The sequence below is a fragment of the Nothoprocta perdicaria genome, unplaced genomic scaffold (assembly GCF_003342845.1).
Source record: "Nothoprocta perdicaria isolate Ctin4 unplaced genomic scaffold, notPer1 scaffold_0, whole genome shotgun sequence".
Lineage (NCBI taxonomy): Eukaryota > Metazoa > Chordata > Aves > Tinamiformes > Tinamidae > Nothoprocta > Nothoprocta perdicaria.
The window spans coordinates 16,171,048-16,198,718 of record NW_020454092.1 but is presented as its reverse complement, the minus strand read 5'-3'; the positions used below and the strand labels follow the sequence as shown (position 1 = coordinate 16,198,718).

At 37.1% G+C, this 27,671-nt stretch overlaps 1 protein-coding gene across 1 annotated transcript in view; it reads left to right on the top strand.

Moving 5' to 3' along the window:
* Positions 1–27,671, top strand: part of AGBL4 (ATP/GTP binding protein like 4) — a 442,154-nt gene that overhangs the window by 299,709 nt on the left and 114,774 nt on the right. Inside the window, exon 5 of the mRNA XM_026053874.1 lies at positions 22,178–22,394. Coding sequence (XP_025909659.1) covers positions 22,178–22,394 — 217 coding nt within the window. The remainder of the gene's footprint in view (positions 1–22,177; positions 22,395–27,671) is intronic.

Here is a 27,671-nt window from a genome sequence, read left to right as displayed (position 1 = left end):
ATTGACTTCAAATTATGCTTATGCCTTTGAAATATGTCTACTTTTAGTTATTGATATGCATACACATGTGGCTATCACTCCACAGTGTATATAATAACTTTTCTACTTCCGCTTATTGGACCTTTGTGATCAGGAGTAGATATAGCAAAATCAAGCTGCGTCCATTTCAGAGTTAAGTACAGGTACACAYATGAAGTGTGTTTTTACTAACAACAACCTCATTTTTTAACACTTGTTGTGATACAGATACAGTGTGCACTTTTCTCTATTCACACCTCAGCAGCAGATCCAAAGGATGCTTTAAAGAGCAACTGTAAAGATTTTAAATATTCATTTCATGTTAGTGATGCTATTACGATATTGAGAAACATAGCATTAAAATTACGCGATTTGAAAGTCCTTAATGCAATTGAAGCCTGTCCTAATGCTATAAATACTAACGCGATAGTTCAGGAAATGCATTCCTCCCATGTTACTTTCCCTTCCCTTTTGGACTGGTTGGGGCTGATCTCAGCAGTGTCAGTAATTATTATTCTGATGACTTGCCCCTGAAAGGCATTCGCTTGTACCTGTGGGGACACAGAATCCATTTGCCTGGCGCCAGGGAGTCGGAAGCACAGGCTGGCGCCAGCAAGGAGAAGGGAAAGATGATTAATATGTCTTATAGATTCACTGCCTCTTCACTTGTCCTAGACCTGCCAGTAATTCCACTCCCCTGTGGTTCCACCTTGATCACAGATAATGGAGGCAGATTGAAAGTTTGAAGACACGAGCCTTTCTCTCCTCCCGAACTGACATTACTCACCCGGGCTAAATGAGCTACACAGCCACCAGCACCTGCCTATGGGAAGGCATCTCAGTGCACTTAGCAGTAATGCTGCAATAAAGCAGCAACTGTACTCTAATTAACCAGGCTCCTTTCCCTTCCTTTTTTTTTTCCCCTTTCTTTTTTTTTCCTTTTTTTTTTTTTTTCATCTGCACAGCAGGCTGCCATTAGCAAAGCTATGATATTGCAATGGAAACAGTAACATAAGTGTTCCTTCACCTTTGCAATTTATTATAAAATACCTTTCTCTCTCTCCTTTTCTTTTTTTTTTTAACCCTCCCTCCATAGAGAAATAGTATAATACAAGGTTGTTTTGTAGCACCGTGCTTGCTGTAGCATACTAAGGAGCCAATTGCTGAATGACAATGAAAAAACAACCCTGTAAAAAAATCTGATTAAAATAGTCTTATATAGATATGTCTTTTTAAAGATAAGCTGCTTTGTATTTATTTTTTTTAAACTAAACTGGGCTTTGTAGAACAAGTGTCAAAGTAAAATAATCTCAATAGTCTGTCTATTAAAACAACTTCTAACAGAAATGTTTTTATATATGTGTGTAGATATGTTTTTATATAACAGCAGGAAAATGAGCTTTATTTTAGTTATAATTCAGCACCAACAACAAACAGTGATTACTTTTTAGGTTTGTTAGATGATGCAACAGCATAGCGTAAATTAGTATATATACATGTGTATATGTTCACTTTGCATGTTTAGGTAAAGGCCTTATTATGAGTTGCAATATTAAAAATAAAAAGGCCTTTTTTCTTTTTAGAAGCAGATTGAACAGAACATATAAAAGGTTTTACAGTAGGAAAAAACATTGTTTTGTACAGTCTCCAGAGAGATTAGCCGTAACAAGAACCTCTGAACATAAGCTTTTTTATTTTTGTGTCCATGAACTGTTTTGCTCTGTACTTCTGTAAGCATTTGAGGGATAGAGCATTTTGTATAAGACACTGGGTATTTTAAAAGGTTTTTGGTCTTCTGGGAGAAAGTCTGACAATCCTTAATGGGCATAGTACTTTTTATACCTTTGTATACCTTTGTCTTGTTTTGGTTTTGAACGTTTGCAACAGCACATTTGTATCGAGTAGTGCTTAACTGTTTAAGTCAAGTTAAGCCATATGTTATACATAACCTCATCTCTGTCATAGCCATTCATGAAATTTAGAGAAATTCCAGTTAAAATATGAGATTCATATCTCCTAAATCGTAAAGAAGTCCAGAAGTTCAAGTTGGTGATCTAAATTCAAAAGATTGGCAGAAAGCCTACTTTCATGCATGAAGAGTGATACCATTTCTACGTATCTAGGGTATTATTATGAGAACAGAAGGGGAGAGGAATAAATAGAGTTGTTCAATATATTTTTAAATGATGTACAAGCAGCAGTATAAGTCTTAAAAAAAAAAGAAAGAAAAGAAAAAAAATATTTTCTAGCAGAGTATCTAATAGATACTGTAAGAAATAGGTGTTTACTTGCCACAAGGTCATAAAGAGTAATTTTATCAACACCAGAGAAGACCGAATCTATAAAATTTACTACTTTTTTTTTCATTCCATGTTATCACTGGGGAGACGTCCATTTGGGGATGACCTTTGAACCTACAGTCCCCAGTCCTGCTAGTTGGTTTCTCAAAAGGATTAGCTACTGCAGCAGCAGGGCCAACCATATTAACACAGAGAGATAATTGGGATTATTGTGAGAAAAAACACAGCACATTCATATGGAAATTCTGGGCTCACAAATTGTAAAGGTCACCAAGTTGGTTTGGGGTAAAGGTTGATTTATCATAGCAGATAAGCGGGGGGAAATAATATTTTTAGTTCGAAATGCYCTTCATTGGCATGCTATATTAGAATTTTGTTCTTAGCATGTGTCGTACTAAGAATTTTGCAGTCACTCTCAGTGAAGAATTGTCAGATAGATCTAATACAGTTTTCACTGATCTCCTGAGATTAACATCTCTGTGTCCTAGAGATCTGCTTAGAAGTCTTCAGCAAGTAACAAGTGCTGGAAAACCAGGAAGGAGGGAAAAAAAAAAAAAAGACAAAAAGACATAAAAATCAGTTATCTTTTTGAAAGCAAAACCAAAGAACTAAAGAAATCACTTGCCTCTTAAAGTCAGGAGGTTTTCCTTACAGAAATAGTGTCTGTGACAAACTTGCTTTTTTTGATACAACAGATGAGATAATATATCTGTTCTAAGATATCTTGAAAGATGGGTGGTGTTATCTTTACTGAAAAGGAGGAAATGAAGGCATGGGAATGTGAAATCACTTTCAAAAGATCATAAAGCTGCACATTAGAAGAAATCAAGGCAGAAGATGGGGTCTCCTAAAACCCGGACTTCTCCTGGATCCCCAGGACTGTGTTCACTTCCTGACAAGGTTGATGGGGTTCATGACATGCCCAGGGGTTCAGGGAAGGATTGACCAGAGTCACCTGCAGCTACTTTAGGACTGCCAAGAAGTGACCTGTCCTTTGTTTGTCACCTTAGGCATTGAGTCTTGGTGGGGATTTGCTTTTCTTTCTTATGTGAGCTCCATCTGGACGGGGTGGGAGATAGGTTAATTAGCTATTTTAATTGCAGGAAGSACCTTCCTTGGTTAGATATTTCAGCTGTCAAAAAATCAAGGACTCTTCATTTTCGGAAAAGGGACAAGTATAATTTCTCTGTTTAACCAGAAGTACAGATTCTCAGACTGAAAAGAGAATGAAATAATATATACATTTGAGTACGTATGTTTTTTTTTTCATTATTTTATTATTTCCCAATTTTTCTTGATAAAAAGATATTACTTGGGAGTTCTTATTTTTGATCTATTATTGCTGAGTAAAAGCAATGGCTGATGCAATATCTTTGCAACTGGAAAGACTGACCTAGAGGCAAATAGCAAACTTAGGCTTCATAACTGCATAGTAATTAATAATCATTTATTAATAGTCAAAAAAAGAATCTGCTGGATGGAATGATATGCTATTTACCACTAATTTACTCCTCAGAGCTGGAGGGAACAGGCATCCATTTCTTCATTGGTCCTATACAGAGCACATGTAAGAAAGGGAAATGCCAAAATACTTTTAGAATCTACATAAATTCTCACAGTATAGCTTGGCRTTTTATTACTGATACAGTTACAAAACCATAGCATGTATTTTTTTCTGTGTTGACATCTAAAAACTCTTACTTCCAAGCATAAAGTTTACTGCCATGAGAAGTCTCTCTAATTTACTGTGGTAAGCAGTTCTCCTACATGAGTGCTGGTAATGATAGCAAGTATTACACCTGCTGGTCAACATTTTCAGATTTGGGGGTTTTAATAATGCTGGGTATTGGAAGACTAGGCATTAAGTTTAGATGTATAATTTTGTACACAGTGCCACCTGGAGAGTTTGGGAATAAGATTTTGAATACTGGATTATTTTTGCTTCATTTCTTGTCTCATATTTATTTAAGCTTTAAAGACACCTAATGAACCTGCTCCAGTTCCACTTTGTTTTAGCATTGGGAAGACCATTTGGTGTTTGTAGGCATCATTTTGTGGTTAGTCTGATATAGAACCTGGATCTACATAATGACCTGGGTGCTAGATCTCCCYGTGCAAGTGATCTGATTCTCTTCCYCCTCAAACAATTTCTGATTTTTAGGTTTTTGATTTTCTTTACGGTGATCAAGGACCCAACCCTTTTGTATAGAACTTGGCCCTAAATAAGCAGTCAGTGCTCTGAGCTAGACACTCTTTCATATAAAGCCTCTTTGATCTTAGAGCTTCACAAAGCATTCATGAAGAAATTCAGAATAATTAACTTTCCCACTTCATTAAAACTCWTCATCTTTATGAAAACCTTCAAGTAAATGTGTCCCTTTGCTGACTGAGCAAACATAGGGCTAGATTTTGGGGAAGACTGCATTTTATGTCATGCATAAGGGCCAAGAGAAATGTTTGAGCTGTACATTCTTTCTGCATGAATATAGTTTTGAAATAATGTTGTTTTGAGAGTATAACTTTCTTTGTACTTCTACAGACACTTTGCAGTAGAGAGATTCAAAGGTTAAAACCTCTAATTTTAGAAGGATATTATGGTAAACATCAAAACCACAATAAACAAATAAAAAGCATCATGAAAAATTAATGTTTTTGATGTTTTTCAATATATTTTCTTTTGCTAATTCAAAAGATAGATTTGAAAGGTCCTAAGGAAGATTATCTCTTGTGCAGCAAACAAGATTTACTCAGAGGACACTCTTGTTTTTATAAGTTTTCATTTTGATATTCAACTTGGTCCAATGCTCTTGTCATTCTTCAAGAGCACCGTATCTGAGTAAAATTGGTCAGCCCTTTAAAATGTAGTACTATTACAAGATGGTCATATTTTTTAAATACAGTTGAAATTAAAGAGCTAAAAACAACCTAGTGTTTGGATGCTGTGTAAAAAATGTTATAAACTGAGAGTAATTAGTGCGTCATTTCCATTGTTGGTGACATAAATGCATCCAAAACTMTTCTCCTTCTCTCAGTGGAGCATGTTGGGATGGCTTCTTTGTTCTCTAGGTTCTAGGTCATGTTCAGGACATGCCCACATTGGATGTGGCCTTGGAAAAATCTGGCTTATTCACTGTGGTAAGAACATGGTGCTCAGTTCTTCGTAGGTTTGTCTTTCTCTAGCTGTGTGCACTATGCAGCACCCTTCTCTACTTCCAGTTCTCTGCAAATACTAGGACTGCACTGTTTTGAGAAGTATAAGCTAACTTTTGGTACAGCTGATAAGCTAAAGTTCAGAACCTAGCGTAATGGGGGTCTATTGGTCTGGGATCACAGAAASAAAGAAAGAAAGAGAAAGGAAGATACTTCTCAAGAATCATAAGAAGCATATGGTGACTTGTAAATCTCCTCTTTTTAAAGTTTACTGTCCCAAGAAAAGAAGGCTTCATGTGCTTATGAACATGGTTCCCTAATTCTAAACATATCTCCCACTGAGAGACCTGGCAGGATTTTCTCCAGCCCCACTATGTCTATCCAACTATTACTTAAAACAGTAATGGAACCAGAGAGCAGACTGCTTGGGCAGCAGGAYGAGGTTGCTACCTTAAAAGTGAGATTCTTCACCTCCTGGTGTTGGCAAACATAATGTTCTCTGAAATAATATCCTTTCTGATATCTGTAGGAAAYTCTAAATAAGGACTTTTCCATGCATAATGCTGTCCATAAATTTCTCTACTATGGGACAGAGAGAAGAAAGGCAGAGAAGAGGAGGCAGAATTCTGATTTTCCATATAAATTAAAACTCATCATGCAACTGGATTATAGGGGCAAGGTAGAATTTACTTTAGCTGCAGCTATAATAGCTTGTAGTTCTAGGACTCATTTGCTTCTGCCCATGAATTTTTTATGCAGAAGGGGAACATATGGTCCTAACTCCCTCACTTGTTTGGAGAGGAATGGTAAAGCAGAAAATCTAAACTGCTTCTAGTCAAAGCCTTTCATAAATTAAGGCTTCTATATATTGCTTCTCTTCTGACTGGCACAGCATTTTTCTTTCTGTGTGTTGTTTTGGTATGTTTAGTGGCTACATGTGAGAGCAGTGACATTTCCATGAAGTGAATCTGTTAAATTCTTTATAATGAATAGCATGTAACTGTAAAACATATACAGTTTTCTCATTTTGCCCTCCTCTGGGAGACTACGACAACATTTTGGCAAGTAGGAGTAAACAGCTTTGTGTTGGCATGCAGTAAATTAAACTGAGTAATTAAAATCAATAGCAAAACACTAGCTACGCAGAAAGGTCATATAACACAACAGAAAACTGTTGGGTAGCATATTGCAGGAAATCAAAATAAATTTCTGAACTTTTCATTATTCTTTACATGCCTGAAATTGGTCTGAGAAAGATTATAAGACCCGGCAAGGTGTTGATAATAGATAGGATCATTCTCAGAGATGGAGCAAAAATATTTACATGCTGATATACAAGTATTTCCAATGCACAAGTCTGTCAGACATAGTGAAAAATACAAAAGAGGTCTTTAATTTTATGATTGCTATTATGAATATTTGTGTATTTTGTTTGGCTTAGTATATTATTTAGTAATACCTGCAAGAACTGAAGTCAGGTATGCCAGTTGTGTAGCAGTACAAGTGCCAATTAAAAGTTTTACATTCCTGACCCCCTGGCCAGTAATGTTCTGTCTTCAAAGGSAAACAACTGCACTGAAGATTTTCAAGATGTTTCAAGTACGTCTCTCGCAGCTAAGAAGAGGCAAGAGAGAGACAAAATCTGCAGAAGATTGAAAAAGAGCAATAAACCCAAAATGATGATGGTTGAAAGAGTATGACCAGTTTAGGAGATAACAGTCAGGTTATAAGGGTACATATAAGGTCTCTTCTCTGAATGCTAGGTTCTTGTATATGGAAAACAACTCAGGTTTTGAAATGTTGTCCTAATTTGCAACACTTTTTTTTTTTTTATGGTCCAGGCCTTCAGAAGGAAATCTGTTGTAGGGCTTTAAGCGTTTAGAAATGTGTCAGCAAAGAGAGATACTGCATTCTTGGAACCTAGTGGAAGTGAGAGATCATGAGGGAAAAGAGGAGCTGTAGGTTTGATGATGCTTTCTTGGGAGAGACTGAAGAAGAATCAAAGCTAAGAATCAAAGCTCAGGTATGAAGTTGCAGCAGCGGCGTTATTGCAACTATGATGACGAAATCATACAGGAAAGTGGAAATGAGTAGAAAGTGATGTGTTTTATATGACCAACTGATAGATGTGGAAAAGGCAGAAAAGCTTYAAGGCACTTGAGCTCTCCAGGCTCAACTTGTTTCCTTTTTCCAGCTCAATCTTTTCTTTTAACAAATGAGGTTACTCCACCTTTCTTACCTTTCTTAAATTTCCCAGCTCTGTTAAATTTACCTCAGGCAGTTGCCAGAGAGAAGAGGAGAAGAGATCTTGTTGAGTCATAATTCTGTAGGACTGACATTTTGCGTTCATAATCCTTTTTTTTTCTTCCTTTTCTTTTTTGGCTTTGGGGTCTGCATGAAGCATTTCTCTTATGTACCTTTGAGAGCCTGCCCTGCTTACACAAATCCTGGGATACTGTCTAGCTCTAAMAACTCTCAGCTGATCAGTGTTTACTTTAGGGTAACTGCTGATTTACAGTGCATCCATCTGACAAACCAGAGCCCTTGGCCAGTCATTAGACAGTTGTGAAATGAAAGCACTGGGTTATTGTTCGCGCCCACATTTCCATGTGCTCCTGAGACGCTTTAAATTCCCTTCCAACGCTTGTGGTTTTGATTTAAAACAATACTTCTATTCTTCCACATCCATTCATATTGCCTGTTTTGAATTTATTCCTAGTAATTGTAAAATAATAACAATGTTGGGCAGTTGTGCATTGGCTGTTTGTGAGATCCCTGTCCTGGCACCTACCAGCCCTCCTGTATGCTCATAAATCAGGGCGAGAGCAGCAACAGTGCAGACTGCTCTGCCATTTAAAGTCATGTTCAGATGGGATTTGCCTGAGTTAAGGAGATGGCTTGAATTTTTATAGTCAGTGATGGAATAACAGATGACATCCACCTTCCTGCCTGTTAATACTTAACCCTAATTAATGATTGCTATTTAAAACTGAGGCTCAAATTCAGTAGGATTATACATCTGCTTAAAGCTAAGCTAATGTACAACTATATGCAAAAAGAGATGGATGCAAATAGTCAGGCTTCTAACAAATATTTCAAGTTATTGTTTTACAGTACACTAAACATTAGTTTGATGCTTTTTCCTTTGTGTGAATTTAATATATGGGTGTCTATTTTTTCCTATTATCACTGTAAAATACACTATTGTTAATCTTACTTCAGTATTGCATAGCTGAATTGCTGAAGTGCCAAACATAATAGCTGACAAACATGTGAATACATGTGTGTGTATGTGCACATATATACATGTTTATATGTATATATATAAATGTTTATATGTATATATATAAAATCTCAATATTTCCTATCACATTTAAAGACCAGAGGGACAGTCTTTGATACATTCTGTAGCCTGAAAAGCAACAGATATGAAATTGCAACTCCTGCTGAAAGCCTTTAATTATTTAAAGTAACTACAACCTACATTTTCACCATTTGTGTGTTTAACTTGATAGCTGTATAAATTATATGTCAAGTACTCTTACAAACATTTGCTGTGAGTGTACCGACAAATGCCCTGTCATTCTCCTGAAAATATGCAGTACACACAGCATTTTGTAGACTATTTGCTTATAAAACTTTTTTTGTATCCCATATGTTGCTTTCTCTTTTTTGCATCTGCCTTTTTATTTATCTAAACATAAATATTACATCAGAATCTTTTATGTGATGCTCCTTGATACTATTAGGAAGATTACTTATGGATGTTTTGCTTCAAAGAGTGAGCTTTATTGCAGTATAATTTGTTATTTTTAACATAAGTGCCAGTGTTACAAAGCTTTACTTGTCTAAACTGGCATTAATATTTGGGCTAAACCTTTAGAAATGCAGATGAACTGAGACAAATGTAAAATGGAGTTTGGAAACCCTATCCAAAATAAATGCCATAAGAATCCTTCTGGCTTTTCTGGAGGTTATTTTCTATGCAAGGTGCTTTAATGTGATGGTGGTGGTAGCAGCAGTGGTAATAGTACAAAAGCCTAAGTTAAACTGAGCAGCATTCTTGTTACTTTTATGCAAAACAGAAACACAAAGCTGGTTGAATTGATGGCATTTTGTGGGTGTTAAAAAGATTTCACTATACGTATGACTTGATATTAGAACTGCATTTTGGTGTTTTTAGTGCTTATCATTACAGAAAATGTTGATAAACATAGAAGGCTCCCCAAGTGTCTCAGGTCTTTTCTCCTCTGTTTCCTTAATTATATCAATGGAGACTGTGACATAAAAATTGCTTCTAGGATGTTATCTGCCCACTTTTTTTCTCATCTGAAATTTTGTGTCTTCTTCATGGTTCCAGCAAGCATGTGCAGTGTTAGGAATATGTGTTCTGGGCCTGGGTTAGTAACTTTTGAAGCACCAGTTTAGATAATCCCATTGATTAAGTTTTGGGAAATCAAACATTTGAACAGTGACTTTAAAAGTAACCTCTCTGCAGTTTTCCTCTGTGTGCCTAGAAATCCTTGAGGAAATAGTCTTTGCAGGCACGTACGTATCACTTGGAGCTCAAACTAGCTGCTCCAAATCACTGTAGCACTGTTGACCCCCAGCATTTCGCTGAGGATTTGCCTCCAAGAATCTCCCCTGGCTTCAGCTGACTGTGCTTCCTTCAGGAACTGAGAACACAGAAAAAAATACYTTTGTTGGGAAAACATTATTTAATAAGCAACTTTTTAAAATAAAGTTCCACACTGCTTCCACACTGAGTCACTTCGTAGGTATATCATGTCACCTCACACCATCCCCCTGCGGTGCTGCCCCCACCCAGCCTCCTACCTAGCTGCAMGTCGTGTCTTCTCTCTCTCTGTTTATAGCAATGTAAAGAGGAAGAGAAGTGTCTGAAGCTTTGCCATTTATTGCCTATCAAGAGTCTCTCAAGCCTGAATAAAACTTGGTGTTGTTTAACGGTGTAGCCTACATTCCCCTTCTCCTCACTGTTGCGTTCGGTTATACGTCAGAAGAGGATGAGGGACACAACGCTTTCCTATTCTGAACAAGTTCAGCCCTGTGAAATGGGATAGTGCTTTAAAATATGCATGAGGTTTGCAGTTGCTCCATTTTGTGACACTGTTCAGGTAGGAAAAAAAAAAAAAAAACCCTGCAGATTTTTGCTGAAATGAATATATGTTTAAAAAGCTATCAAGAAAAATGATACTAGAACTATTATTGTGAAAGATTGGAGTGGTCTGGTAGGTATCACGCATACGATTTTGTGAAACAAGATTAGTGCTACACATACCATTTTTCATTTTCTCCTGTCTTCAATAGCATCAGCCATTGCAGCCTCTCGTTTTTTAGCTTTGTGTCGAGGATGAGAACTCCCAGGAGTGTACAATTGCTTCTGCCTGCCTCCTCCCCGTGCTTCTAAGTTTCCCTCTGCTTATATTTTTCCCTGTGTACCGTAAATAAGAAGTGATTGAGAGGGAAGGATACTTAGTCTCTTCTTAGATCAATACCACTCCATGGGTCATCAACTAGAAATTCTTGAAAAGAGAGGAGGGAACTGAATTTTATTTCCCCTGTAGACTGAAGCCAACGCCTTTGCAGAAGGTTCATCTTTGTCATCTAGGAAAGAAAGTCTGCTAAGTTTGTGTATGGTGAAAATAACACTGTGAATAACCTTGTAAAGAATTTATGTAACAAGAACATGTTTGTGTGTGTGTTTGTTTTTCCCTCATTGAAATGGGAATTTGGTGACCAAAATGTCTGGCTGCCCAAGTTTGTGGTTTCTTCTTTGAGCTCATCTCTGGGAGAGGAAAACTGAGCTTGGGATATGTTGGAGCTGGTGGGGGGCTGGATGACTGCAAAGCAGTATTTCTTGATCTGAGAGTCAGTGTATTGATGTGACGTTGCAAGACGTGTATTCACTTTGGTCTTTGAAGAGACGGGCTTGCCATATTTGTTGCTTTCCACTCTTTTTAGCTAAGCAAAAAATGAGATGTTTCATTCAAGCTTTCTCTTTTTTCCTGATTCTGTGTCTAATGTGATATCTCTGAATGTTTGTCTCCAAATGGGATGAATGCAGGGCACGAAAGGCAGGTCTGCAGAGTGCAGGGCTGGCATAGTCTGTACCACAGCCTAAAGGATGGGATGTTGTAAAATAGTTTGTTAACAGAGAAAGATGGAAGAAGACAATATGAAGGAGCTCATGGAGGAGAATGCAGAATAAAATTTGTGTATGCACAAGATGTGTAGCCTGGGGAAAAAATATAGTTTGAGATGCTGAATTTAAATTGTTTGCCCTCATATTGTCATATTTAGTACACGTGTTAAAATGATTGCTTTCATGAAAAGAAATCAGGTGGTCTATGTCATAAATCAGTCTTTATGGCGAACAGGTTTCAGAGTTACCTATCCTAGGCTGGTTCCTTTCAAGGAATAAAGATGAGATGCTATCAGAGATTGAGGAGATGGGGCAAATTGATTAATTAAAAAGCAGTAAATCATCAGCCCCACATGATTTATGAATAAAAGAATTTTGAAGAATCTTAGGAAGGAATTAGCTGAACTGCTAACAAAGATATGCAGTCTCATTAAAACCAAGTTCTGTTCCAAAGGACTGGCAAGTATCTGGGGTGTATCCTATATTTAGACCAGTAAGCATTACATCTGCACATTGCAAATGGTCGAAACAGAAATTTAAAAGAGAATAATAAAACACCTGGAAGATCATGATGTGAGGGACTTTAATGAGCACAGCCTCAGCAAAGAAAAATCACATTTCACTCCATCACTCAGAACTCTGTGAATGTGCCTGTAAAAAGAAATATGAGTGGCCTTACTGGATCAGACCAAAATCCATCTAGCACAATATCCTTCCTCTGACAATAACCAATCCAAGCAACATGGAAAAGAGAGGAGGGTAAAAAGGCTAAGAAGACCTTTTTCTTTTCTTTGACTTGCCTGACAGCAAAAAGGGCCAGGTTTAAATCTAAGGTATTGAGAGCGGGGGGTGATGTCACTTCAAACACGCTGGTATCATCCTGTACCTAGAAACGTGGGAAAACAGTACTGAAGTTAATGGTGGTCAAAGAGAGAACTTATCCCACTCACAGACAAGAATTGTATGTTTTACCTAATAATGTCCTCATAAAAATGAGAAAAGAGAGGTCTGASAATGTAGATACCAAGTAGCAATAGTAAATTCCCAAAGTACAATTGGAATAATAGTCTTTTCATGTAGCAAGTCCGCTGGTTGTGTTCACATGCCTTCGTTCAGCATTTGGAATTGGCAGGTGCTGCTGGGCAGGAAAGCTAAATGGAGGATGTGCTAACCTGTGACATATTTTTGAGAGCTGTTTTTCACTCCTTTCCCTGCTAGCCACACGCATTCTCTTGCTGGCCATGACTCCTTGGAAGAGCCTAAGAGCACGTCTGGTGATGAGGACCAGGTGCAGGTTCAGTTCATAGGAGAGATCTAAGCAGCTTCCCTTATCTTGTTCATCCTTTTTAACTCAAATCTGTTTTTTCTTTTTCTGGGTATGTTAACCTTTATGCACTGGTGCTACTCATTTTTTCCTGAGTTGGCTTACTTGAACAGTTAGTAGGCCTAGACTGGTGTACTATTAGAAACATGAACTTTCTCCACATAATGAGACAACTCCCTTTCAAAAAGAAGATTTAAAAATCGTAATGACGATCCTTGCAAAAGAAATACGTTTCTGGCTTGCTCATTAATCTTTTCTATTTATGTCCTTTTTGCACTGTAAGATACCAACACTCCTTTGTCCTTGGGAATTCTTGGAAGGATGTGCATCACCTTTAAGTATCAGCCTGGGCTTATGAAGAGAAAGAACTGCCTGACATAATGTATTTTGACTTTTTTAAAAGCTTGCGACAAAGTCTGTCACAAGACACTGCTAAAAAGGCTAAGTAGTCACATATGGCGACAGGGCAAGTATCATCATAGATCAAAAAACGACAAGGAAACAAAAAGATAGAGGGCGAAAATGGTCAGTTTTCATCACAGTAAAAGGCTAGCAGCTGTGTTCTTTAGAGTTACCTATCAGRTCATGTGCTTAATATATTTATTGATGATCTGGGGAGGAGAGGTGAAGAATTAGGTGGTAGCACTTACAAATGATGTAATTACTTAAGTAATTTAAGCCTGTAGTGCAGACTGTGAGAAATTTCTGAGTAATGTAAACAGGCTKCTCATTTGGATAAACAAGCCTTAGTCCTGATAAATGGAAAGTTATTATGTGGAGGAAATCACACAAAAATCTTCTTTAACTGAAGAGGAAAAAAATGAGCATCATTGTTGACAGAACGGAAGCCTTTGAGATGAGGATGTGGTTGAAAAATTGAACAAGATGCTAGAATGCATAAGAAGAGGGGGTTTAAAAATAAATGACCAAATTTGGATTTCATTTTATGGACAAAGATGTTAGGATAAAGTACAAAATTATAGGGATATTTGCCCATCTAATCAAGTCTGACCCATGATGACAGTTTCTGTTTTCTTTTCTCTTTATCCTGTTTATCAATTTTCAAGAGGTTTATCAGAGATACTCTGGTACTTGTGAAGAATAAAATTGAACAGGCTCATGGCTGGCAGAGAGTTTCTGAACTTCCTAAGAACAGCTCAGGATTAACCAGACCTCAACTGGTAAAACCTCATCTGTCCTCTTCTTTCTTTGGTATTTAGTTAAATTTCACATCCAAATGACATGATAAGTTAACAGTTTTGGCTTTGCATGTATAGTGTGTGAAATCAGCAACATTTTTAACATGAATTTTAGAACTCAGACATTACTGAAATACTTCCTCAAGTTGGGACTCTTATGAGACTTATAAATTATTCTTGCATACAAGGGAAATCACCTGAGGATAACCTAAATGAAGTTAACATAGATTTTAAAAATTATTCTTGCAGAAGAACAGGGAGTGGTGGGAATAGATGAACAGATGGGAAAGGGAGAAGAGGAAAGTGAAGAAAAGGCTAATTAGGTAATTGAGGCTAAGAGGCTATTAGGGATGACCCAGTGGTCTACTGGTAGTGCAGTTCAGGGACTTGAATTTGGGATTGAAGCAGTCTCTCATTCCCAGGCCAACACGTACTCCAAAAAATTCAAAGACTTAATCTTATAGTCTGTATGATGCCATGTGTTTTCCAGTCAGCATAATCTGGAAGGATTAAATATCAGGATATAGTGGAGCCAGGGAGGAATAATGCGGTGAAATGCTGAGTTTGAACATGAAGGAAATAAAAACACACCAGCAGGTAAAAGGCTTTGTGGAAATCTTTGTCTTGGCTGTCTGGGTAAAATCTAGTTGAAATAAAAATATTTTTAAAGAGCTTCTGAATGGGAATAAACTATCCCTTACTGAGCAACCTTTTCCATAGGTGTCCAGTACATATGATGCTTTGAACACCTCTCTTTCACAGGTAATTATCTTATTAATCTTACCTTCGTAAGGCCTAAAAGGTCATTTATTCAAAGTCATTCCATCACCTGGTTTCTGGCCAGCTTGAAGGGGATGTGCTTGATGTGCCAGTCTTCTTTACTTCCTCCAGTCTCCTGCTTTGACTTTTCTAGCCCAGTTACTGGTACAGTTTCTTCTGTTTTTTTAGATGCTTACTGTCCTCCTCACGGTGGTATATAAAAACTGTCTTCTGAAGCTGCAGTAAACTTCTTTTATGGCCAGAGAGTCCCGTGTAGGTCAAAGCTAGGACAGTCATTGCCCTGTGGTTTTCAGATTTATATGCTGAGGTGGAGTATTTCTTGTCCTCATCTTTACTGATGCATCATTATTCATGCTGAATTAATTCTTTGAAATTTCTCCACTTCTTTAATAACTTTTGTGACTACTCTTTCTGAATTGCTTCCAAAAAAATCTTCCTTATTCCTTCCACCAAGGTTAGACCTGTTGCAATGCAACGTTCTTTGTTTTCTTCCTTTTCAATGTTTTCTATCACAAATTCTCAACATTTTTTTTCTTTCTTGTTTTTCTTTTTTTTTTTTTTCTTTTTTTTTTTTCAGGATCTGCACTGCAGGACAGGAATGGTTCCTGCTTCCATATCTTCCATTTCTGACCTCCTAAAATGATGACCGTGCATTTAAGCTATATGCCACTATAGCAGTCTCTTCTTATTCTGGTATTTTTTGTGGAAAGTCAGCTTTTCATCCTTTCTTTCTCCTTTTCTTTATAAGTGCTACATCAGAATATTGCTTATAGAAGCAATACGTGGCTGGAACATTGTGGTCAGTAGGCAAATCATATTTCAACAGCAGAAAAAATCAGCACCATTCATTATCCCTGCAGTTTAAACAGAGTTTTCATAGAATAATTGCAGTGTTGGAGCAGCTGCTTCAGAGGGAAGTCACTGCAGTGGAGCCTTAAGCGACTGGACAAAATAAACAAAAGATGGAGGAAAGAACATAGATTTGATAACATTGTAGGCAGGGGGGAGCAAAGAGGATAAAACTGCTGCTTGTCTGTTGGAGAGGCAAAAAATCTTGGATTTTTCTACCAGCTGATACTTCCCCTAAGACAGATATTGGAGTGTTTTGTACTGGACCTCATGGAACTTCTCAGAGTGATGTGCTGATGGGAGTTGGATATCACTGGAAAAAAACTCCTTCCACAAAAGTGATATGAGATTTGGAGAACCAGAATCAAACTCTAAAACACTTATCTTCATCAGGGGAATAGAGACTTGCCCTGCCTGAGATGAAGCTTTGTTAAAAGTTTGTCAGTCATTTTATAGACACATTTTTGCCAACTCATAACACAGCAGCCCTTCATTTCATAAAGATATGTTTATTCTAGCTATTCACCAAGGTATGTTGGTGAATAGATAGAATAGTTCTGCCAGCAGAAGCCAGTAACAATTTTTTAATATTGCATTATGTCTCGTAGTCACAGGGCAAGGCTAGCTCCCTGACCCTTGCATGCTGCTTCCTTATGCCTCTCCCAGAGGATACGCTTTCCTTGTCATTTCCTGTCCTTTTGGGGAATAATGTGTACTACTGTTTCCCCTGGTTTTATTCATAGTAGATTCTTTTTTTTTTTTTTTTTTTGGACACAATACATAGAGCTCTGGCCCATGGGTGGACAAGGTCCATGTGTCTGTGAGGTATTTTGCAATCCCAGAAGAAAGGACAATTTTCATTTTCTGTTTATTTCTGTTTATTTATCTCCTTACTGCTGAATCTTCCTTGTCATAACATTGCACTATGTTGAAGATAGGGTTTTGTTGAAACCCTTTCTTAACAAGTTTCTGCAGAATGTATCCCAGCATGTATGAAGTGTGGGGAGTTATTCTCACAACATTTGTTCATGCAATTATATGGTGGTGATAGAGGAATCTGTTTCTAGGTTCTGGCTTTCAGGCTGTTTAAAAAAAAAAAAAAGAAAAAAAAAAGAAGGAATGTGCTCTTAGGGTATTTTCACAACCTCAATATTGGTTTATGGGATTGATTCTTCTGACATGTATGGAGCACTGCTAGGTCCCATAAAAAAAAAGAAAAACAAAAATATATCAAGTTAAAATATCTCCTAGAGCTGATGGAGGTTTCCCATATTTATTACAAACTTTTTAAATGCATAGTTCCTCAGAAAAAAAATGAAATCTACATTTTTATTGGTCACTTAGATTTGAATACATTTTAAGAAAAAAAAAGGAACTCAATATTTTTCTCTTGAAGTTGTAAAGAATGCACAGAATTACAGGTGAACTTTGTACAGTTCATTTAACTATTTGAATTACCAAGCAATCTTTATGGAATTCACTTAATTATTTCATTAACTGTTGAAAGCTGTATATACTCAAAATATATACTTCCTGATTTTAAGAAAGCTATCGATTTACAGAAAACGTTGATTTTTGTACTCGGTAAGAGGAAATCAGACATCTGTAGAGGTGGAAAACCTTGAGCTGCATAGTGGGCAACGGGAAGTGTTTCCAGAGAACATTCTAATAAATACAAACAAGAAGAAAAGGAGGCCTTATTCTGAAGTGTCTAAAATTGAGTTGGCTGTGCCAAAACCCATTCTGTTGTCTGCAAAAAATATTTAACACCACCTGACATATTCACTGTCACTCCATGCTCTGTGAATCAAATATAAAATTCTGCTCAAGCAAAAGACCTACAAACTTATTTTGTCATTTGTAAGCTTGGGATTTTGAAGATTGTCAGCTCCACTTGTCAACAAGAATAAGCAAGAAAAAAAATAGTGGCTTACACTAACAGAGAGAAGAGTCAGTAGTCAGTAAGGCCTTCAATTTGAAAGGGCTGCCTCCCAGTAGAGAAAGAGGTTGTAGTGCATGATTATTCTCTCCATAGTTTGTTGGATTTGTYTTTGCAGTTAATAAATAAGAACATCTAGCTTTAAGAATAAAATCTGAATGCTTGGAAGGAACAGTTAGATCTTGTATTTTGGGTACAGTCAATAAACATCCTCAGGTTATTTTCAAAAGCCAAATCAGAATCAGGGTTTGTGCTTCAAATGTCTCCAGAATTGGGGTGTAATTTCCTCCCAGGTTGTCATTCAGGGCTGCCACTACAAATTACGTAAGCAAACTTGGAAATTTTTCAGAAAGTTTGTCTCTGTGTCAATTGAAAATGTTCACCAGAGTGTGTCCCCACAGCTAACACTGTATGGCAATCAGATCCACTAGAGCATTTCACTACAAGTCCGATCACTTATTTTTCCTTCTGGCCACTGGTCTTTGCCAGTACCTGCAGCTTTTTGTTTCTCCTCCAAAGATCATCATTTTACTTTGAAGTCTACTGACTGYGATACGTCTAATGCAATCCTGCAGAGGCAAGCAACTGAATAATTACTTTATGAGTGCCATATGAAACCTGGTCCAAAGACTGTTTAGGCTGCTCATTAAAGTCATTGGTAGTTTGGCTGGGTAAAAGCTCCCTGCTTTGGTCAGGCAGTAGGGGAGAGAAGGTCCTTTAAAAYTGTGATTTTCGGATTATTTGTATTGTAGTAATTTGTGAAATTTGTGAGGGTACTACTTTTAATAAATGTGAAATGTTTAAAATCTAAGGAAGAACGGATCTTGCCGTCTTCATAACATCCCTTGAGTGCTAGGTTCCCAAAGCCTTGAATACATCTCATTTATCAGAGGCAGCAAAATAGTAAAACCCAGCAATTTCATCTTTACACTCAAACTTATGGTTAAGATAACACTGAAATTAAAACTGTATTGCTGTATTGAAAAAAGAAGTATAGTCAGGACAAGATTTTCAAAGCTGAGTCATGAGGAACACCTCTCATTGCCTGTGAGTAAAGATCTGGGGCCACTGAAATTGGTCAGAGATTTGACATTGACTGAAGAATGAATTTTTTAGCTAAACTGGCAACGCTAGCAAAACAGACCGTGTGCAATGTGGCAAATATTGGTACCTTAAAGCAAAGGTACCTTGACACTGAGCAGAACAGGTCTGCTCAGTTAGGGGCCCTCCCTTGTGAAGTGGAAGATGCTCAAACCCCTGGCTTGGATACCTTTGTCTTTGTACCCCTGTCTGATACCTTGGATACCTTTGTACTGAACCATAAGATGAATCAAACATAGAGAGGAAATCTCCTTTTTGCTGCTTCGTTAAAAAAAAAAAAAAAAAGTTATTTAAGAAAAATCAGTTTAATTTTGTTTAAAAACCTTGTAAACTATTAAGCTTCATTTTCTTAGTATATTTCTAAAAAGAGAACGGAAATTTATGTGCTGTGGCTGTGCTTGAAATTAGTGTGGTTCTCCTTTAAAGAACCACGCAGCAGTGCTGAAATGCAGGCAGCGCTGGATCAATTAGCCAGGCGCATTGCTTAGTGCTAGCTCCTAGAAATGCAAAATGGCAAGTCGGAATCTGAAGGTTTCCTTTGTAATTTTTGCTTCCTCACCTCTATCTACAAATCAGCTTCCTTGTGACTTACGGTGTAAGAAGTTGGTGCGTTTCTGCAGATCCACGATAAGATATTTGTCTCTACTTGGAAATGCAGTTAAAGTCAGCATCCGAATCTGTCCCTGCCTGGGCCTCGGTGCATTAGTATTCCACTGGCAGCTGCCTGTAGGTAGGAATATTGTTTTTGTCCATAACCAGAGGGAACAATCAGGCTAAGCYGTTCCCCGGCTATAAACCAGCCAAAGTAATTGGGTTTAATTTTAATTTTTGTAATAGCTTTAAATTAATAGGAGCAGCTGCTGCCACAGTGTGTGGGTGTCCTTTTCCAGAAGGCACAGAACAGAAAAGGGAAAGAGTAAACAATAGTGCGTCTAGGACACAAAGGTTAATTCAAGAACTGAGCAATGTCTTTTCCTTATCAAAAACTCAGTTGGTGATAGCCAGCACCATGTCTCTCTCCTTTCTTTTTCTTTCCTTTTTTTTTTCTTTTTTTTTCTCTTTTTTTCCTTTAATTCTCTGATAAGATCGGAATCTGATTAGGCTCCTGTGTGTAAAGATGTTTTGTTGGTATCTAAACACTGACTCTCTTTCTCTGTATGACTCACGAATAGATTAACAGTGACAAAGTGCTAGGAGAGATAAAAATAGATTAGCAGTGACAGGAGTACTATTATAATTATTTTTGGAAGATATGGTTTGAATTAAGAGTTTGGGCACTTTCTGCCCTGAGAGGCTGAATTTAAGCTTAGGAACTGAGGATGGTTTCTGCTGTTGTGTCAGACACCAGATAGTGAAATGTCAATACCAGATGTCCTAGACATCAAGATTAGCCATAATAGCCAAATGCAGCCATAAAGTGATGTGTCAAAGTGGATAATAAAACAGATGCTTAGTTTCTATAATGAAGGGGAAAGGGAACAAAATATCAAAAGTGCCTTTAATACTTTAACAAAAGTTATCTTCAGCTTGCTTAAAAGTGGAAAGTTATTGAACCAAGGAGAACTATGTGTCGTTTAAACATTAACTATCGTCAGATGAATTTCAATTACCATTACCCTTTCTAAAATCCTGAATTTCTTCCTATTGGTCTCATTTTACATGAAATTTTTATTGCAGAAAGTAACGCTTGTCCTTTGTTATTTCCCCCATGCTAATTTGGAAACAAATAAAGTTCAACAACTCAGCAACATACTGTTTAAACTTGCATTATGGTTTGAGGACTGGGAGCTAGAATACATTTACCCACTGCCATATCATCTGCTTGATTTGAGATCAAATGAGGGATGTCCTATAGCACTCCAGAGTAAGGGTGAATGATAGAAATATATTAAGAAATTGGAGAAACCTATTAGGTTAGGATACTGCATGCAGACGGCTGGCAGCCTTTTTTCCCCCATTGCTACTTTTGAAAATTTCATATATATATATTTTTTTTTTATCCTTCACACTTGTGGCTTAAAAAATTTTTTAGATCAATGTGATAAGCAAGTATTGTGTTTACCCCTAGAATGCTGGAATCAATTCTTGAAGCCCCGATTGCTCAAGAACCAGGACAAGAAAGGGGGGAAATTATTCTTATTTCAAATCTAATTAACTGCATCACTAGCTTTTTATTGTATTTTTTCGAGAACATCTCAATTCCTTTCTGTTCCTCTTTGTAGCTACTGAGCCTTGCTGATCAGACTCCCTAACTGCTGCTAATTGGCAAACACGTCCTTCTGCATCGTTGGAGGGTTTTGTCCTCTATTTCATATTAGCACCGAAAGGCCAAAACTGCTCCACAGTCGGCCAGCTTCTCAGAACCATTACTGAGAGGCACATTGTTACTGCTATGGCTGTAAATCTTATTATGTTTCCCCTCACTACGGCCCTAGTTTAGCTGAGATCTGCTCCAGTCATTAGATGAGACCTGTTTATAATGTTGTATAATTCAATTAGTTAGAGTCTGCAGGACCATAGTGTTGTGTTGCCAAACATGACTGGTAACTTAGTTACATCAAATTACAAGTACAAGGCATGCCTAGAGAATCTCATATTTACTGAAACGTAGACAATCCATGCACAAAAGGCAGAAGAGGCACAAAAAGAAATACTGAACATCTACAGAACAAGAGTTTGATCCCCCTTAGTTCTATGAGAAATAAAGGAATAATTACAGTTGGGTGAAAGATGTGAGGCAGACATTTGTTATTCCTTAAATAGATACCATCTTAATGATACTAATGTCTTTACTATAATTATTTACTATGACATATCTTCATTTTTATAATGTCAGCAGTATAAGCCAGAAGTCTTGAGGAGGGCAGCAGTCCCATTTGGAAGAGGACCAAAAGCCCATTTCTGTTTCTAATTCAGCACTAGATAGCTATACCATATACCATAAYAATACCATATAATACCATACCATAACAATACCATATAATAATAATAATATACCATAATAATAATATACCATAATAATGCCATATAATAATAATACCATTGCTGAAGGCTTTGGGTTGGGTATTTTCCTTCCAGTGATAATTTATCTTCTTCCTTCATTCCTGGGCTAGATGTTGATATGATATTATTTCAGTCCTGACTATGGTGGGCAATATTATCATGAAGGTATCCTGAAGCTCAGGATGAGTCACTGATGTGCCCAGGCCTATGGTGTGGATGATCCCCAATTGCTCAAGTTGATTTGCCTCATTTGTTTCAGATGAAATATGAATCTCACAGAGCATTTTAGTTCAGTGTTTTTGTCACTGCTTACATATGTTTCAATGTATGCATCTTGTTTCGGTTTTTCAGGCAAAGAATACCCTCCAAAAATGTGTATTACTACCGCTGTCCAGACCACAGGAGGAACTATGTCATGTCATTTGCTTTTTGCTTTGATCGTGAGGATGACATCTACCAGTTTGCCTACTGCTACCCCTACACCTATACTCGCCTTCAGCATTATCTAGACAACCTACAAAGACGGAATATGGACTACTTTTGCAGAGAATTGCTTGGACTTAGTGTGGTAAGTAACAAGCGTTTTTGTCAACTGCCTTGGTTCTTTAGGAATKTCTACTCTTAAACGCTTATAGAGTATAATTGATCGTCTCTGCTGAAACACACACACATGTTGGCTTTAAYGCTATCAATGGCAAGTGAGGCAACTTACTTACATGGTGAAATATAGACAAATGCCAATTTAATTTCAGATATTTCCTTTGCGATTTGCAAAGCAATGTTAAAATTCTCACGTAGGATAAATTCACCTCTAAAGATACTAATGAAAGTAGCTGAAGCAGCTTTATTGAAGAAATATGCTTTTTAGAGTACTCTGTCCACCTGTCATTCTGGGAGAGTTTTGATGCAAAACATTTAGAAATCTACCTTTTTTTATTCTTAGTAGTATCTGTTTTGCTGGTTTGAATAACAGATGTTTAGTGATCTCAATTTAGATGCTAGTGGCCACAGGAAAATGAAATGTGATGGTTTTTCCTGATACTGGAAGCAGCCTTAATGGGTGAGGCTGATGCTCTGCTCACTTTATTACAACCTTTCTCCGAATTGTTGCCCATCCTGAGGGTTCTGGAATCATGACTCAGCCACTCCCATATCAGCTCAGAAATCATCACATTAAAAATAATTGCTGAACTCATGTTTTTTTTTCCTTTTTGCTTTCTCAGATTTTATAATGCACTTGCTTCCCATTTTTAATCTTTTCTCTGAGCTTGTATTTTTCTGTGCTTGTAATGTGTGTGTGAGGGAGTGAATATAAGATGAAATGGCTTCAGCACCTGAGGTTTTAAAAACAATCCTATATCGTGAAAATCAGAATAAAACTGTATGAATAGTCAGCATTGGAATAAAGCAATAAAGAATTTGCACTATTGGCATACCCCACTGAATTCCCTATGCTGACAGAAAATTAGGAGAAAATAGCAACTCTGGTCAAAGGAAAGGTTTAACAAAAGAAAGAATTATGTTAACCTCGTTGTCAGTTAAGTGCAGTTCCTGGTTGACCATTACATATTCCTGACTGACATTAATTATTAATCACCTCAATTAGGGGGCCAGACAATTATAAAGGGAACAATTATAAGGGGAAAAGAGTAAAATCTTCAGAAGGTGGGTGTAAGGAGCACTGCCATTTTAATATTTGTAAGGTTTAAATTATTAATCTTAGAGGACAGAACTGTCATTCTATAATGGAACTGAATTTGTTTCCTCTCATTCTGATAATAGTGTATAAACAGTCACATTTGCATATTCATCAAACCACGATCTAGCTGATAAAAACACTGAGATAGATGGATTTTCTTTTATCTGCATTTTGACAGACAGAGCTATACTCTTAAATCTTGTTAATATTGTTACCAGTTGCTAAATATTATTTTTCATATTTCAGCTAACTAAACAAACATATGCCATTCAAAATATGGCAGGAAATGTGCTGCGTATAAGTCSTGATTTTATACCGATATGTACACACACAGTATGTTTTGCAGAAATTGATATGGTAACATTTAGCAGCTCCCCATGCTGATCTGTATAGAAAAGCTTCTGAATCAGGCTCCCAGTCTAATCTCCCTAAGTAACATTACAATCCGGGAGCATTTCTGGCTTCTCTCCACACACGACTGTCCTAGAACAGCTTGGTAATTTAATGTCTTTGCTGAGCTTGAATAGACAATTTCCATAAGTTCTCTGTGAGTTAAATATTTTAACATAGAGCTTTGTTGCTATCATACATCTTTAAATGATGAAAAACAGGATCCTTCAGCTCTTGCGGCACAGTGCTTCATCAAAGCAGGAGCCAACTGCACTTTGGAGGATTGCGTGCGGGATAAGGTAGATATAGAGCTGTGAACTAGGAGCTCCTCCCTGTTCTGCCCCCCCTAAAAGCTCTATTTCTGGCCAAGGGATTTTGCCCCTGGTAGAAAGCGCTGAAAGRAGATGTATTGATGCCTTCTGAGGACATCCTGTGAAGTTCTCGTGCAGGATTAGGGCTGGAGTGGGGCAGCAGCTTAGAGAGATGCTGTTTTGTAGTTGTCCTTACCTTCTGTTTTGTCCCAGCGGAATTTTACAGCTCCCTGCAGTGGTTTAAGATTTTGGGCGTGTAGAATGGTTTGACGCAATTTCAGTTTTCCGGGTTATAAAGTTTTGCACCTCTTGGAGACAACAGAATTTCAACACGTTTTTTTTTCTTCTTCTTCTTCAGTAGCAGAACTGTAAAATGCAAGTCACAAGAAACCATGCTTAGATGATTGCTCCTGAAGGCTTTCTGAGTGCGCATTTTGCTGCATGTAATGTTTTCAAGGCAATCTAATTTCTAATCTAATTTCATATTTTCTCTAAAGAAAGTACTATACCTCCATTAACTCCTTAAATGCTTTCAGTAATTCTATGAAAATTGAAAGTGAAATATCAGTATGGGACATGTAATTGTCATTAGGATGTAAACTGGCAAAGTGATTCAGAGCCAAATGGCAAAGATTCCCATTGCCTGTGTGAATGGATAACTTAGCTGTCTATTTCTGACCTTTTAATGTTTATATTCTTTACTTCAGAGAGCTATCTCACATTCTAGATGTGCCAAATGATCTTGAAAATAGTCTCTCCTGCAAGCTAGTTATCATGGCCACGTAGGTATAATTTCTACCATCATTTTCATTCTGCCATTGTTGGCCTTGGATGACTTCAGACCTTGTGCCTTCTGTCCCAACAAATCTTAAGTTCAAAACCTGTGGGCGTTTTTTTTTTTAAATAGTACCGTTAGTTCTTTTGCATTTTATGTATGTGTCAGACACCTTGGCATGTACTGGCCAATACTGAACACTATAAGATAATGAAAAATGATTTCTATCTTTCTGCGAAAGTAGAAGCACAGATTCAATTTATGTTTACTATACCTATTTTATGATTCTCACACAGTCTTACATATAATAACAGTCATGTGTAGCACTATAAAAATATTTCAAAATTGGCAATATTTTTGTGTGGGTAACCATTTGAAATTTGTTGTCTAAAGTAGCTTTATTTACTTAAAGTGTGTGGGCTATTGATGAGACCTGTACCTCTACCAGTATGTACCTCTAGCACTATGACGCAGGCACAGCTTCTCCAGTCTGCTTTACAAATTACCTCTGTCTTGGCAATATTTTCATTATTCACTCAAAAGAGAACCAAGATTAATTGGAGACAGACACTTCCTTTCACCCCGTTAGGCAATGGTCCTTCCAAATTGCAGTTGAGGACTATTGAGACTGCACATACAAACCACAAGCCTCCGTGGGACTCGCACAGTACACAGAGATAGGGATATGGAATTCTGTTAAATTAAATATTAAACATACATATTTTAAAACAAGAGGCAATATGTCTAATGTAGAGCTCTGTAAGCGAGCCAATCTCTTAAGTCAGACAGGGGATAGTGTCTGTCTGACTGTGTGTGAAACACAGATTGGAACACAAGGTGCTTCATTCTGGTCCCACATCAGCTTGGGATATGCTTTTTGATTTTCTAAGTTATTCCTCATTTATGCTGGTCTCAGAGAGATCTGAATCAGGCCCTATGACCGTGAAACAGCACACCAGATGTCACATTGCTGGTTCATTGATCAAATATCCCTTATTTGCTGTCTAAATGACTGGATACTCCAGTAAAAATAGCTAATCAGTTCTACTGGTATCGACTAGTTCATTTTGAACTGCTCAGTTATGACTGTTTTAAAGCATGAAGCAAAGAAAATAGACAATTTTTCTAAGGTTAAATTTCCCATTTCTTTGCTCACTGTTATGTAATAACAGTTCTGTAAAAGAAAAGCATACTCTTCTTGAAAAAAAAATAGAAGTTACAAGCTTCAGTGTGATGTATCATGCCTTTGAAATCATATTGGTATTAGATTTTGTGCTTTCCAATGGATGTAACTGCAGCTACTTTGAAATATCATCTAAATGTAATTTGTGGCAATTTACTTGGTCTGAAAAAGGCCACAAAAATAATGCTAAGGGAAAAAAAAAAAAAAAAAAAAAAAAAAGAAAGGTTAAGCATAGATTCTCATTTCTTTGGGATGTAAAGGTTCACCACATACATGCTTGAAACATGTACTTTTTAGTCACTGATGCAGCTATTTACTTTTACAGTACTGCTATTTCTGTAGCATTCCTAATAGACAACATTCCCAAAATATCTGCCAGATTTTAAATGCTTCTACAGATTTACAAGTTCTGGTAGATAAACTGACATGTAGGAATCAGAGATAACTTAATATATGTAAAGCTATGTTACTGTTGCAAGTTACCATCTGTCTTTAGGATGTATGCAACTGTTCATAATAAAAACAAGAATACTCTGGTTTAAGATGGCAGCAATATCTGTTTTTAGGGGAAAAAAACCCCAATCTCTCAATAAAATCATTCTTTATAGTTAATACTGAGCAAGTTAGTACACGTATAAACTACATATTCCTTACAGAGCAGGAAGAACACTATTTCATACAGAAAAATCATTACTAGGAGGAATTGCAAAAGTTCTTTATCTAGCTGCTAAAGTAACAAATCTTATATAAAGAAGAGAAGACTCAAATCTTCAGTCAGCTTTCTTGCACACAGAACTGTAATTTCTTTTTAGCTATCCTTTAAACTTCTAGAAAAAAACCCACAAAACTTAGAACTTCACAAGAAAGAATTTTTGAGCATAATGGCTCCTTTGGAGTAGGAAATAAACTGCAGAAAAACTGTTATGATCTACTTTATAACATGAAAACCTCCTGAGAGGAATGACAGTAAATGAATTATATGTGTTGTTGTTAGTCTGTACAAGCAGTTTCATCTATAGGTCCCAAGTGGCATCTCTTCATCCTATAGCAATAAGGAGAAACCTTTGGAAAGTCAGTGACCTTTCTACAGCTTTCACTGGGCTTTCTGTAGCTGTGCTGGTTGGCCTTTGCTTCATGGCCCTTCTGCTTCCACCTCAAGCTCTTCACCTCACCTCTTCACTTGTCCTTCTTCTGGCTTGCCCTTTCTCTGTCCCCATTCCTCATTTACCTTTTCTTTCCATTTAGTTGATACTTTCCAAAGCAAACTTTGAAGAAAAAGTACTGGCACTTATTTAAATGTTTGCTGCTCTTCTGTTCATACCAGGATGGAACAAAATAGTCATGCTCTTTTCTGCATACTCAATCTCTTCTGCACATTCAGTCCTCATCCCAGTGCTGCATTGTGTAATTTCATCTCCTGTCCTATGATCTGTTTCTTTTATTCTTATGTCTCTTTTTCTCCCTGTTTTTTTTTTTTTTTTTTTTTT